Source organism: Emys orbicularis, chromosome 25 (assembly GCF_028017835.1).
Source record: "Emys orbicularis isolate rEmyOrb1 chromosome 25, rEmyOrb1.hap1, whole genome shotgun sequence".
NCBI lineage: Eukaryota > Metazoa > Chordata > Testudines > Emydidae > Emys > Emys orbicularis.
Window position 1 is genome coordinate 5,033,404 of NC_088707.1, and position 14,480 is coordinate 5,047,883.

Genomic DNA, 14,480 nt, shown 5'->3' on the forward strand with positions numbered 1-14,480 from the left:
CCGTCACAGGATCTCTGACCCCGGGTGGGAGGGTTACACCGTACCGAGATCTCTGGCCCTGGGTGGGAGGGTTACACCGTCCCACTCTCTGGCCCCAGGTGGGAGGTCTACACCGTCCCGGTCTCTGGCCCCGGGTGGGAGGGTTACACCGTCCCAGGATCTCTGGCCCCGGGTGGGAGGGTTACACCGTCCCAGGATCTCTGGCCCCGGGTGGGAGGGTTACATCGTCCCACTCTCTGGCCCCAGGTGGGAGGGTTACACCGTCCCGGGATCTCTGGCCCCGGGTGGGAGGGTTACACCGTCCCGAGATCTCTGGCCCCGGGTGGGAGGGTTACATCGTCCCAGGTCTCTGGCCTTGGGTGGGAGTGTTACACCGTCCCGGGTCTCTGGCCCCGGGTGGGAGGGTTACCTGCCTCCTCCTGGTTCATAAATAGCCACTGTCTGCAAGGGGCTCAGCCTGTAGGGGCCTCCCAGCTCATGCCCCACTCCCAGCAGCCGTGCGTGTGCGTTAACAGGCAGTCGAGGCAGAAACTCTCATCTGCAGGAGGGGAGGAGAGGCCGCTCCCAGCCCCCCACCTCTCCCTCTGGCCAGTGCCCTTGGAGCAATGTGTACAGTGGGGGTGTTGAACCAAAGCCTACACCCTGAGTCCCAGCCCTCCCCCCCCCCCCGGCTCTGGCTCTCTCCTGCCCGGATCGTCTCTCGCTCGCGCTTTCTGGGTCTCCTTCCCTTTTTCATTCTCTCTGCCTCACTCCCCCTTTTCGTCTGCTCCCCCCATCCCTCCGACACGCTGCCCATCACACACACGCCGCATGGTGACATTGGGCTTGTGAGCAGCACAGACTGGCTGAACCCCCACCCAGCCCGGCCTGGCCCGGGGCTAGGGTGACCAGATGTCCCGATTTTATAGGGACAGTCCCGATTTGGGGGTCTTTTTCTTATATAGGCTCCTATTACCCCCCACTCCCTGTCCTGATTTTTCACACTTGCTGTCTGGTCACCCGACCCGGGGAAGGCGGCGCCGAAAGGGTTACTGACACGTAGCGGTGTGATGCAAACAGCAGTCGGTGACCTTATCAATGCCCAGCCTGGCCTTGGCGAAGCTGCTGAATGGGGAAGCGGGGTGGGAGCGAAACATTTTCAGGCTCCGTTGCCATGGAAGCCATCGAGGATCTGCTTGCATCACAGCCAGCCCCAGATCTCCCTAATGGAACTAAAGCAGGAGGGAGAGTCGCCTTCAATCATCCCCAGCCTCCGGCCCCGGGTGGATTTCTCCATTGGGAGCATTAGTGGGCAGCGAGCCGCTCTGGGCGTGTGCGGCGGGGCGGGGGGAGCGGGGGAGGATCTGCAGCGATTTAAAAGCCTTCGCATTAGGTCCAGGCGTGGACGAGCGACCGGGGAGGGGTGGCGGAGAGGGCAGTGCCGACAGATGTACAGATTTTGGAGCCGGTGACGTCCGTTCCATCGCCAGCAAAGGGGAGGGGGGACCAAAAAAAAAAAAGAGCAATTGAGAGAGAGTCCTGCCTATTTCAGGAGCTGCAGAGGGCACTTGGGCCGGCATAAATGCACGCCGGCGCTGCTTCTCTTAGCAATGAGCCCGTCACCGCTTTGTTCCGCCTCCTCCTCCGCCTAAGGGTCCCCGGCTCTCCCGATGCACCACCACTTGTCCGCGGGGGGGGAGGCTTCTTCCCCCCGCCGGCTTCTGCTGCCACCGCTGCTGAGATGAGCCCTGCCGGCTGCAGGGCGGCGGGGTCTCGGCTCTTTTGATCCTTTACCCAGCCATGGGGGTCTGGCTGTGGCCTCTGCTCTGGGGCTTCCAGATGGAGCTTGTGTGGGGCGCGGGGATCTTCCAGCCCCAGAGGTCGCCTCCCCCCAAGGCCAGGACGCCCAAGGCGAAGGAATGGACCCCGTCGTTGTCCTCTTCCTCAGCTTCCACTTGGGTGCCGACCCCCGACCTGGAGAAGATGGACCTGGAGGGTGCTGCGGCAGCCTTGACTTTCCTGTACTCGGGGGATGCGCTGAGGCTCTCCCAAGCCAACTGCAGCCGCCGCTTCGAGGTGCGGGACGGGGGCAGGGCCTCCAGTCCCCCGCCGGGCCTGCGCTCCGCCCTGCGGGGGGCCACCGAGACCCTGACCCACGCCACCAACTTCCTCAACATGATCTTCCAGACCAATGACATCAGGGAGTCGAGCGTCAAGGAGGACGTGGAGTGGTACCATGCCCTGGTCCGGAGCGTCGTCGAAGGGGATCCCCAGGTCTACCGGGCCGTGCTGACCTTCGACGCCCACCCGGCGTCTTCCAAACCCCAGCTGATGCTCCAGGCCACCAAGGAGAACAACGAGATCCTGCTGCAGGACCTGTCGGCCTCTTCCGAGAGCCTGCGGAACCTGAGCTGGGAAAACCAGTGGTTCAACAGCCTGCAGGCCCAGCAGCGGGGCCTCTTCCTGCACAAGCGGGTCCTCTGCAACGACCTCAAGAGCCTGGACACCCCCAAGTGGAACCGGGGCGACAGCTACGTGATGGACGCCAGCCACGTCAAGTGGTCGCCGCCCTTCCTGGAGTGCCAGGACAGCCAGTTCCTGCCCAGCTGGATGGTGACCCTGTCCTCCTCCTTCTACGGGCTGAAGCCGGACCTGACCCCCGAGTTCAAGTGAGTGGGGGCAATGCCGGGGGTGGTGGTGGGGGGATGCCTGTGGGGGGGAGGTGCATGAGGATGAGGGTAGGGGGTGCTTGGGAAGGAGCGTTCAGAGCACTGCATTCCCCCTCCCCTCCAGCCCGCCGCCGGGGGTGGGGCAGATTCTCTTCTCACTTCCCTGGGCTGCAGACTTGGAGGGATTCCCTCCACCCCCGCACTAAAGAGTGCAGAGCTGGGGAACACCCCCCCACCTAACGTACCTCCTGGGGTGCCAAACTGGGGGATTCCCCCCACCTAACATACCCCAGCCCAGGGTACCAAGCTGGGGATACCCCACCTAATATACCCCACCCCAGGGTACCGAGCGAGGGAGCCCCTGACCTAAAATACCCCACCCCCATGTGCAGAGCTGGGGATCCCCCACTTATCATACCCCACCCTGGGGTGCAAAACAGGGGGATCCCCCACCTAACACACCCCTGGGATGCAGCGCTGCACGGTTCCCCCATCCCTCACGCTCGGGATCCCTGCCACTGACACGCTCAGAGGCGCAGAGCTGCGGGAATTTCTCCACCCCACCTACACTTTGGCACAGAGCTGCAGAGGTGCCCGTCAGCCTGGGACGGAGCTCTGGGGACCCCCTCTCGTCCATCGCTCTGGGTGCGGACCTGCAGGGCCCCCATGTACACACCTCTGGGTCTCCACCACATCTTTCCTCCCCCCTTCCCTGGGTTTTCCAGTGCCCTGGACTCTGCTGGAAGACAGGCCGGACGCCAGCTGACATTGTCATTGTGTATTCAGGTGGGGTGACCCCAGCAGACCCCCAAGCCACAGCCCTGGCCAGCCAATCCATGGCTGGGCCCTGAACGAACCTGGCTCCGGGTGGTTATTGCAAAGGGGGGTTTGAGGTACGCCATGATGGATGGGTCGCCGATGGATTGGGAGTGGGGGGAGCCCTTTCACCCCCCCTTGGCCTCAGCCCTCCTTTCCTGCCGCGGCTCTCTCTGATCACAGGGAACCCCAACGCTCCTGCCAGACTCCAGGCATCCTACGCATTCGGTTCTGCTCCACGTCTGGGGGTTACAAGCTTCCAGCGAGCAGCTCCGGCGCTCGGTGCCAAGTCCCCGTGCGACCCTTGGCATCCCCGTCCTTCCTCCCAGGCTCCCCACGGGCGTCCTTTGCAGGGAAACATGTAGGGGGAGGGGAGAAGCTATTTTCGGCCCCCCAGAGTGGCCAGGGACCGACTGAAATGGGAGGGGGCCTCCGACCTCCCTGTTCGCATCCCAACATTCCAGATCCATCGGGGACCGTGTCAGAGCAGGGAGAGGAGCAGCACAGGGGCAGCAAAGGGTGAACGCTGCCTCGCTGGCGTGGGCTGGGCGATCGGCCCTATTACAAGCCAAAATGGATTCCCCCCAGCAAGCCCCTGTCTTTCCATGCCGTGACCCGGACCAAGGAGCCAAACAGTGGCTTGGCCAACGGGAGGGAGGGCAGGCGAGACAAGCCAGAGAGGGGACTATAGAAGCGCAAAGACAAACAGTAGGTCAGAGGCAACACTGGGATTTACCTGGATCCCAGTCTAGCGTTTCCCCCACTGGACCATAGTGGCTCTCCTCCTACCCAGCTATGGTTTATAGGGCCAGCTCTGGACTCTGTTTGATACCGAGGTGTTTCTGGAACGATGATGCTAAAGGGGGTTGATCTATGCCGGTGCGAAGGGACGGTAAACCTAGGCTCACAAGAGAAGGTGCAGGACCAGAACGCTGGGTGATAAGACCAGAACATTGCCAATGCTTTACCAGGGCTCAGAGGTTAACCTTCTACAGGTCCCAGTCAGAGCCTATTCTCTAGGATATCCATCCAGAAATGGGATTTACGCGTTTCCTTCTAGCGATTCCCAACCTGGAGCCCAAACCAAAAGTTCCAATCCAGAGTTGCGTCCAAATTCTCAGCTCCGGTGGGTCAAATCTGAGGACCTCCCCAAACTCTGGGTCACTGAGGATTTGGAGCTGAAACCCCCCCTATTTGGGGTGGCTGGAATCTAGTTCAGCCCATTAGAGAGAGAAGAAGATTGGAGCTACATCCAGAGCTGGGAACTGGAGTCAGACGTCCTAAGGCCAGCAGGGCCCATTGTGATCATCCAGTCTGACCTCCTGCATAACACAGGGCCAGAGAACTTTCCCCAAATAATTCCTAGAGGGGATCTTTTAGAAAAACACCCGTCTTGATTTTAAAATGGTCATGGATGGCGAATCCACCACAACCCTTGGTAAATTGGTAAATCTGATGGTTAATGTCTCTTACTATTAAATTTCCAGCCTGAATTTGTCTAGCTTCAACTTCCAGCCATTGGATTCCGTTAGTCCTTCCTCTGCTAGATTGAAGAGCCCATTATGAAATGTTTGTTTCCCCCCGTAGGTACTTATAGACTGTGATCAAGTCAATCAAAAGATTGGTTTCATCTTTTCTTGGGGCGTGTCCCCTACAGGTGATTCTGCTCTCTGGTCCTGCCTTAGTGGCTCGGAAGTGAGAAGCAATATTACCCTCTAGCCAAAGACTAGGGTGCTGATGGAGGCATGTATCTCCTTCTATTTGTTTTCTGAGGCTGGTGCCGTCTGGAGCCCTCCCTTCTATTGACAGCTGTTTTCCTGCTTACAGAAAACAGAGACAACAGGTGGTCCTTTACTCTGTGTCTTGGCACCCCCTGGCCATGAGTTTATGCAGGCGAATAAGTCTGATCTGAGCATACGTCATGCCCTCCTGCTTGTTTCTGGTCACCTAGGGCCATATGTGTCAGTTTCAGCTCCTATAAAGTCATGCCCTGCTACAGAGGTACCACCATGTTGTGTCACCGGCAGTGCCTTTTGTATAAATCGCAGGGTACAGGCACACGCACTCGTATACATACACAGTCACACGCACACAATCCCACACAGTCACACCCCCATGGACTCAGAGTCACACCCAATCCCACACACGCAGAGTCACCTACATACTCAGGACCACACACACTCAGATACACACGCACTGATACACACACAGTCTCACAAACACACACACAACCGCCAGACAAGTATTCTTAGCACCGTAACAAAAAACAAAAACAACCCTCCCCATGGCTGGAAATGCACAGCCAATGTTTCTACCAGCAGACGCCTCTCACTAGGGAAACGTGAATTGTTGAAGTTAGCCCCATTGAAAAAAAATAAAAGGAAAATGGCTTCCCTGGTGGAGCTTTAATACTTCTCAGAACCTGGACAACAGCTGAATAAATACACAGTCAGCCCCTTTCCAGCATCATCCAGCTAATCCATCCGTCTAGCGCTCATACACAGCACGTTCATGTTGCTCTCTGGACGGCGATCAGGCCCGTCGAGCTTCGGTTTTATTCCAGCTGCAGGGTCAGTCGGACACAGCCAGCAGCAGCGACACGGCAGTTGTTTCAGTTTTACGGTCAATGAGGTTCAATCTTAGAGGATTTCAGACCCTGCCTTGGCTGCCTGGGCAGCTATCTGCACAAACCAGACCCAATTCAACACCTCCTCCTGCCCAGCCCACCCCTTGGTTTATTTCCTCACCTCCCCTGTATTTCACGACATGTCCCACGTGTCCTTCGTGCGTTGCCGAATCCCTAGTCGCTGCTCAGTGTGGCCTGTGCCGCTGACACATTCCCTTAATAACTCCCTGACTCGTCCCTCCCTCCCCACCACTCTCTTTCTCCCTGGTTTCCCAACTCCACGTTGGACTGACTTTCCTCCTTGATTCAAGGGGCAGAGTCCCTGTTGGGAACAGGCAGCATGGTCTAATGGGTGGAGCAGCAGACTAGGGAATCAGGAGACCTTCATTCTGTGCCACTGACCTGCTGGGTGACCTCGAGCCAGTCACGTCCCTGCTCTGTGCCTCAGTTTCCCCTCCTACCTTGTCTATTTAGCTTGTACGTTCTTCAGGGCAGGGTCTGTCTCTCGCTGCATGGCCGTACAGCACCTAGCACAATGGGGCCCTGATCTCGACTGTTGTAATATAAATAATAATTTGATGGGTGCTGGTCCTCATTTGCATGCTCATGGCTGGTCTATTGGGCACTACAATGGCCTGAATTAGTTCTCCTAATTGTGTTAGCTAAATGAGCGTTTCCTTTCACATACATATAAAAACCCCGCCTGAATTCTGATCACTTCCAGGTCTGTTGAAGATCTGTCACTGTTTGAGAGCCCTGTAACGGGGAACACCGCTGGGGCCTCTTGGCGGAAATGGCCATACGGGAAGCCCTTTGTGCTGGGATAAGGCCCTACCATCCCCTCCTGCAGAACCACCTCCCTTCGGGTCAGTTCTCTGCAGAGAGGTTCCCGTGGGCCTCGTTCTCAGAGGGCCGGGGGGGGGGACGGGGCAAGGAAGCCCTCCCAGCCAGCCTCTTAGTTCTGCTTCTCAGCCTGCAGCTCTTCCTAGGTGCTTATCTGCCCTCACCCTAGCCCCTCACGGGAACTGATTGATTTCAGCCTCGCAGCATCCCGGGGAGGTGGGGACGTCTCCTGGCCACTTTGCAGGTGGGGGGACTGAGGCACAGAGAGATTAAGACCCAGATCCTCGAAGGTACCTAGGCGCCCAACTCCCATTGAACCCCTAACCCTGCCCTGCTTTCAATGGGAGTTAGGCACCTTTGAGGACCTGGGCCAAAGTGACTTGAGCGAGGTCACACAGGACATCTGTGTCTGAACCGGGACGCGCACCTAGTCTCAGTCCTGTGCCCGATCCATTAAACCACCCGTCCTACACAGCTGCACAGTACTCTCTCTGTCCCCCGCTTTCTGGGCAAAATTCAGCTCTGTGCCGAGGGCCCCAGGGCTGATGCCCCACTTAATAATCCCACTTAACCTCTCTTTGTTTGTTTGTTTACTATGATTACTATTGTGCCGAGCAGCCCTGGACCAGCACTGCACTGTGCTCGGCGCTGTACAATCCCAGAACAAAAAGACAGGCCCGGTCCCACAGAGCTTGCAATCCAAGCTGCTCTTAAGTAACTGGTCCTAACCTGACTTAAATAGGGCATAAGCCTCGTGCTGACACCCAGAGAGAAGGCTGGGAGTCCCCGAGTGGCTCTAACAGTGTTGTGAGCAGCAGGCGCTCCTGGTGGATTTTCCAGTAGGAAATTCCCTCAGACAACGCCACCTCCGGCAAACGCTGAGGTTCAGCCAGCCACTGCGCCTGGAATCACGCAGAGGGTCTGTCTACACTGCAGTCCGAGGTGTGGCTGTGGATCTAGCCAGCTCCAGTAACAATAACAGTGAAGCTGCAGCAACATGGGCTCACCACTCGAGTACATTCCCAGTGGTCCCATGTGGGTTTGTACAGCCCGTGCTACCCCTGCTTCACTGCTACTTACCGGAGCTCCGCTAGATCAGAGCTAGCTGGGATACGCGTGCTGCCGTCGCTTCTCTGACTGTAGTGGAGACAGACCCAGAGCCTTAACCATGTGGGATTTACATGGAGCTGTCTTTGTTGTCCCTCCCCCTTGCTTCTGCATTAGAGCTCAAGCCTGCAAGGTGCTGAGCTCTCTGGATCCAGCAAAAGCACATCGGCACGTGCTTAGTTTGACGTACGTGAGCAGCCCCATTGACTTGAGTGGGACAAAAGTATCCATTGGTCGCCTTTCGTTTCATACTTCGATTATAAACCTTTCGGGGCAAGGCCCATTTTTTGGTTGTAGCTGTGTACAGCTCCAGGCACACTGGGGCCCTGATCCCTGATGGGGACACGTAGGCCCTACTCCGATACAAACAACAAATAGCAATTAAAAGACATTCAATCCTGAATTCTTTACTCAATTATTCGACAGTTTTTCCACGGTCACAGCAGCAACTTGGCACTCATTAAAGACCAAATATATAGGTGCTGGAGCTGGGGGGGCTGCTGCACCTGCTGTCCATCATATCCAGGGTTTGCAGTTTGGTTCAATGGCTCTCAGCCCCCCCACTGTAAACATTGTTCCAGCCCCCCTGCTCTTATGTCAAGTAGGACTTTATAACCCCAGAAGGGAAAAGAGCCAGAGACTTCACAAAGTGCACTATGGACTTTGCTCTTGCCAACGTAGGGGCTCCGATACCATGGTGATGGGCAATGACACAAAACCCTAAGGTAGATAGGCAGATTTTACTCAATACTTTAAAAAAATCTCCTGCAGAATTCCCAAAGGTGAATTTCACCTGAGTAAATATTTCAGGATTTCCCCCCAAGATTTAAAAAAACCCCAAACCCCCAAAGTCCTTAGTCTTGAGAAAATAAGACTGCGGGGGGGGGGGGGGGGGGGAACCAGGTAACAGTCTTCTGTTGCAAAGGGCTGTTGCAAAGAGGACAGTGATCAATTGTTCTCCATGGGACAAAATACAACATGGTTTTATAAAAGGTAGATCGTGCCAAACCAACCTGATCTCCTTCTTTGAGACGGTAACAGATTTTTTAGACAAAGGAAATGCAGTGGATCTAATTTACCTCGATTTCAGTAAGGCATTTGATACGGTTCCACATGGGGAATTATTAGCTAAATTGGAAAAGATGGGGATCAATATGAAAATTGAAAGGCGGATAAGGAACTGGTTAAAGGGGGGACTACAAAGGGTCGTACTGAAAGGTGAACTGTCAGACTGGAGGGAGGTTACTAGTGGAGTTCCTCAGGGATCGGTTTTGGGACCAATCTTATTTAATCTTTTTATTGATGACCTTGGCACAAAAAGTGGGACTGTGCTAATAAAGTTTGCGGATGACACAAAGCTGGGAGGTATTGCTAATACAGAGAAGGACCGGGATATCATACAGGAAGATCTGGATGACCTTGTAAACTGGAGTAATAGTAATAGGATGAAATTTAATAGTGAAAAGTGCAAGATCATGCATTTAGGGATTAATAACAAGAATTTTTGTTATAAGCTGGGAACGCATCAGTTGGAAGTAACAGAGTATTGGTTGATCGCAGGATGACTATGAGCTGCCAATTGGATATGGCCGTGAAAAAAGCTAATGTGCACCTTGAAATCTTTAAACCACGATTTGAGGACTTCAATAGCTCAGACATAGGTTAGGAGTTTGATACAGGAGTGGGTGGGTGAGATTCTGTGGCCTGCGTTGTGCAGGAGGTCAGACTAGATGATCATAATGGTCCCTTCTGACCTTAAAGTCTATGATTCTATGATTCTATGTCCACTGGAGGTAGGATAAGAAGTAATGGGCTTAACCTGCAGGTAGGGAAAACTTTCTAACTATACGAGTAGTTGAGCTCTGGAACAGGCTTCCAAGGGAGGTTGTGGAATTCACTGGAGGTTTTTAAGAACTGGCTGGACAAACCCCTGTCAGGGATGGTCTAGGTCCTGCTTCAGCGCTGGGGGCTGGCCTGGAGGACTTCTTGAGGTCCCTTCCAGCCCTCCATTTCTCTGATTCTATGAAATGTCCTTCCCTGAGTTACTGCAAATACCTCAAATGATTAAACCTTTTACAAATCTCACTTTCCACCACTGAACTGATGCTCTGTGTTCACCTTTTAGAGCCCATCACGCAAGTGCTGAAAACACGTCAGTTTCACTTATGGTTTATAGTCAATTTCTATCTAATCTAATCTAATCATCTAATCTAATCTATCTATCTAGCTAAATCATCCTAACCTGTCCATCTCATAAGGCTATGGGTCATTTCTATGGATTTTAAGTTTCTTAAAAAGTCTGTGGTTTTTGTTGAGGGGAGGACTGGGGTGTTTTTTATTTTATTTTGTTTTTGTTTGATGGATTGATTTTATGGAACGTAAATCTAGGCGTTTAGGCCTGCAGGGGACCCCAGCACCCACCCGGAGCTCACTACAGGATCAGGCGGTAAACCTGGCAGTGTTCCTTTAAGAAACCCTACTCTTTTTTAAATGGGGTTTATAATTAAAAGGGTGATCAACCTTAGTGCAGCACTAGTGGGAGATGCTGTAATATGTCCAGCCAGCCAGATTAGGGAGGTGATGGGGGATTCACCCGCACGTTGCCCTAATTCAGGCTGTATTCCTACCTCCCTTCCCTTCCCCCTCCACCCCCCCAAGACCTCACCCCCATGCCTCTGGCTGCCACCCAAGGCAGGTGATATAAATAGAAAGGTGGTTGTGACTGCCTGGATCGCTCAGTGTCAGGCAGTGCAGCCTCGAGAACAGCTGTGCCGAAGACACACCCACAGGCTGAGCAGTCAGTAAGCCCTAAATCTCATCTCCCTGCATCCAGGGCAGAAGCGTGCCGGGGGGAGCCCAGAAAGCCAGCTGGCCCACCGCCCGTAGAGGCAGGCCTGCTGCAGCCCACGCTGCTTGTCCTGCCTATCGGGGTTTGTTTACAAAACAAACAACCCCCCAGGCAACACCTGGCGCGGGCGATTCCCCCTTCCCTGCCAGCTTCTGGATCCATGCTGATTAAAAGCCTCTCCCTGTCTCTGGATGGAGAATGCCAAGGGAGAGAGACATGCAACAGGGAAGGGAAGTGGCTGTCATCCTGTGCATGGAAAATGGGTCAAAACCTGACTCTAAATAATGAATGGTTCCTGAGTGGAGCTGCACAGGCAGATCTAATCTATCTATCAACGTATGCAAGTCAAGATCCATCTGTCTTTCTATCTCCTCACCCCATGCATCCAGCCACACGCTCTTTCTCCCCCTAATTTGTCTGTTTCCTTTTCCTTGCTCTCTGTCGTCTCCTTCGTTGGATGGCTCCTTGCCTAGGATCCTTAGCTCCATAGCTCCCAGGCCCAATTATCTTCTTAATCACACCAGTGCAACTGCGGGGAAGTCAGAGGACTAACGGGCTTAACTGAGGGGAGGGATAGCTCAGTGGTTTGCGCATTGGCCTGCTAAACCCAGAGTTATGAGTTCAATCCTTGAGGGGGCCATTTAGAGATCTGAGGCAAAAATCTGTCTGGGGATTGGCCCTGCTTTGAGCAGGGGGTTGGACTAGATGACCTCCTGAGGTCCCTTCCAACCCTGATATTCTATGAATTTGCCCCAATGGGGCCTAGTTCTCCCATTTGATGAGTAACTCCCCCACCTTCCCTGTCATGTGGCTACACCTCCCTCGCTCTGGGTAGAGAGCCAGTGTGATATGTTAGCACCACTTAAGTCCCCAGCCTGCCACTGTCCCCCTGCCTGGGGGCAGGGCTCACCCAGTGAGGACACCTTTCTTTCCAGCTCAGGTTTTGGTTTTGCAATTTGCAGGTCGCATTCTGCTGAAATACGATGGTTATTTACGTGCAGTGGTGCACAAGGCTAATATCACCCCGGGGTGTATTCACAGGAGCTTTGTATGTAAGACACGGGAGGTAACTGTGGTGATTCTCTCGTTCTACTCGGCGCTGGTGAGGCCTCAGCTGGAATTGTGCGTCCAGTTCTGGGCACCACTTCAGGAAAGATGTGGACAAATTGGAGGGAGCCCAGAGGAGAGCAACAAAAGTGATCAAAACCTGAACGATGAGAAAAGGTTAAAAAAAACAGGCGTGTTTAAGCTTGAGAAAAGAAGGCTGAGGGGGGACCTGTAACTTTCTTCAAATACGTTAAGGGCTGTTACAAAGAGGACAGGGATCCATTGTTCTCCATGACCACTGGAGTTAGGACAAGATTTAATGAACTTAATCTGCAGCCAAAAAACTTTCTACCTTTCAGGGTCGTTAAGCTCTGTGAAGTGAGGCTTTCAAGGGAGGTTGTGGAATCCCTGTCATTGCTGGTTTTTTAAGAGCAGGTCAAACAAACACTCGTCAGCGCTAGTCTAGGTTCACTTGGTCCTGCCTCAGTGCAGGGGGTTGGACTGGATGATCTCTCGAGGTCCCTTCCAGCCTGACATTGCTATGAGAGTAGCCACTGGAAATCTGAGTCCCATTGCGCTAGGGGCTGTACAAACTCACAAGAGACATCTGTCCTAAAGCACTCACAGGTTGAATAGACGAGACAGACAAGGGGCAAAAGGGTAAACTGAGGCAGAGAGAGGGGAAATGACTTCCACGGGGTCATGGAGCTCATTAGCGGCAGAGACAAGAATAAAACCCAGGCCTCCCACGGCCTTAGTGAAAGCAGAACAAGATGTCTGAGCCACTGGGAGCCCGTGTGGCCAAGCCCAATGTCCTGGCTATTAGACCACATGGGCAGAGCCTGAGTTTACAGTCTCGGTCCAGGTGTTATTCATGGGGCGTAGGCGGAAGGCAGCCTCCTTTCCCGCCCTGGGCCCCAGAACAGCTGTGGGGACCCTTAGTGCTACGGCCCGGTCCCATGGGACGCAAGAGGGGGAACCTACGGCTCAGCTTCCCAGCTCCTGCTGCACCCGACCCTTGCTCCTCTCTTCCAGGGGCGTGGTGAGGATGGACGTCAAGCTGCAGAACGTGGACATAAACCAGTGCGCCAGCGGCCCGGGATGGTTCACCGAGACGCACCAGTGTGATCTCAACAGTACACAGGTAAACGGCGCCTGGGTTCCTAGTGCTGCCCACACGCCTCCCTGCCAGGCACCACTTCGCACCTTGTTCGCCCGCTCTGCCTCTGACAGCTCTTGGGTTCTTGCCTCGCGGAAGCCCCTGTGTAGGAGCAGCTGGGCCTCAAAGGCCCAGTCCAGATCCAGACTTTCCCACAGCCCAAGCTGGGATCTGGGGACAGGGGAGTTTCCAGCTCCCCAGGCAAACCCCAGTGCGACTGAAAGCCCTCTCCTTGGGCCGGAGGGCCTGATCCAAAGCTCAGTCGACCCAACGGAAAAGCTCCCTCCGACTTCAGTGGGCTCCGGTTCAAATCCTGAGATCTCCCTTCCCTCCACCCCCAAAGGACATTATCCTTCTTTGCAACGTCACTCCTCTTTCCAGAGTCCTTCCTCTCTCCTGGTTTCCGCTACGCCCAGGCTCTGATTACAGGATCTCCTTCACCGCTGAATATTATCCCCACTCCTGCTGACCCATCTGCTTAGCTTAGCCGCTCCCTGCCTCGCAGCCAGTGAGGTTTACTGCGCAAATCTGCATGTACGCACATTGGTTTCTGTTTCGCCACGAGAGACAGTGTGTGACCTGGCCCCCTCCGAGCTGCGTGAACCCATCTCCATTCACAGACCATCGACCCCCCTCCATGGCAGCTACCGCCCCTATCCCATGAATTCAGATCTCGCAACCCTGCACTGACCAGCTGCTGGCTCCTATGCCCTCCTATGGAAAGAGTTCCCAGCCGCACGCAGCGGGCAGTTTGAAAAGCTTCTGGAATCAGAGCCATCTTCAGTGCATCACCACCACCCCCCGCCCCCAAGAAGGGACCCCATGGGAATAGAATGATCTGTCTATTTTAGGTACCGATCTGCCACCCATGACCCTACTATCTGAACACCTCACACTCTTCAACATAGTTAGCCTCACAGCCCGCCAGTGAGGCAGGTAAAACCCCATTGTACAGATGGGGAAACTGAGGCACAGAGTGAGCCAAAGAGGCGGATCCTCAAAGGTATTAGGTTTTTATTATTATTAGGCGTTTATTTGATTTCAATGGGAGTTGGGTCCCTGAATAGCTTCGAGGGCCTGGGCCTAAGAGACTTGCCCAAAGTCACACTGGAAGTCTGTCCTGGAGGAAAAAATCGCACGTACGTCTCTGGTGTTCCAGGCTACAGCCCTAACCACCGGGCAATGCTGTCTCTTTGGGAGAGGCAGGGGTGCATAGAGGTCTGCCCTTAGGAGGCAGGAAGTCCTGAGTGCAATTCTGAGCTAGAAGTGAAGCACTTGCTTGTAGGGTTGCCAATTCTGATTGGACGTATTCCTGGAGATTTCATCGCAGGAGGTGATCTTCAATTCAAGATTAATCTTTAATTCCTGGAGAGGCCAGGAAAATCC

General features: G+C 54.4%; 1 protein-coding gene across 1 annotated transcript in view; it reads left to right on the forward strand.

The window, feature by feature from the left end:
- The first annotated feature begins 1,779 nt into the window (after positions 1-1,779).
- Positions 1,780-14,480, forward strand: part of GPR179 (G protein-coupled receptor 179) — a 31,673-nt gene continuing 18,972 nt past the window's right edge. Inside the window, 2 exon segments of the mRNA XM_065422481.1 lie at positions 1,780-2,648; positions 12,971-13,079. Coding sequence (XP_065278553.1) covers positions 1,780-2,648; positions 12,971-13,079 — 978 coding nt within the window.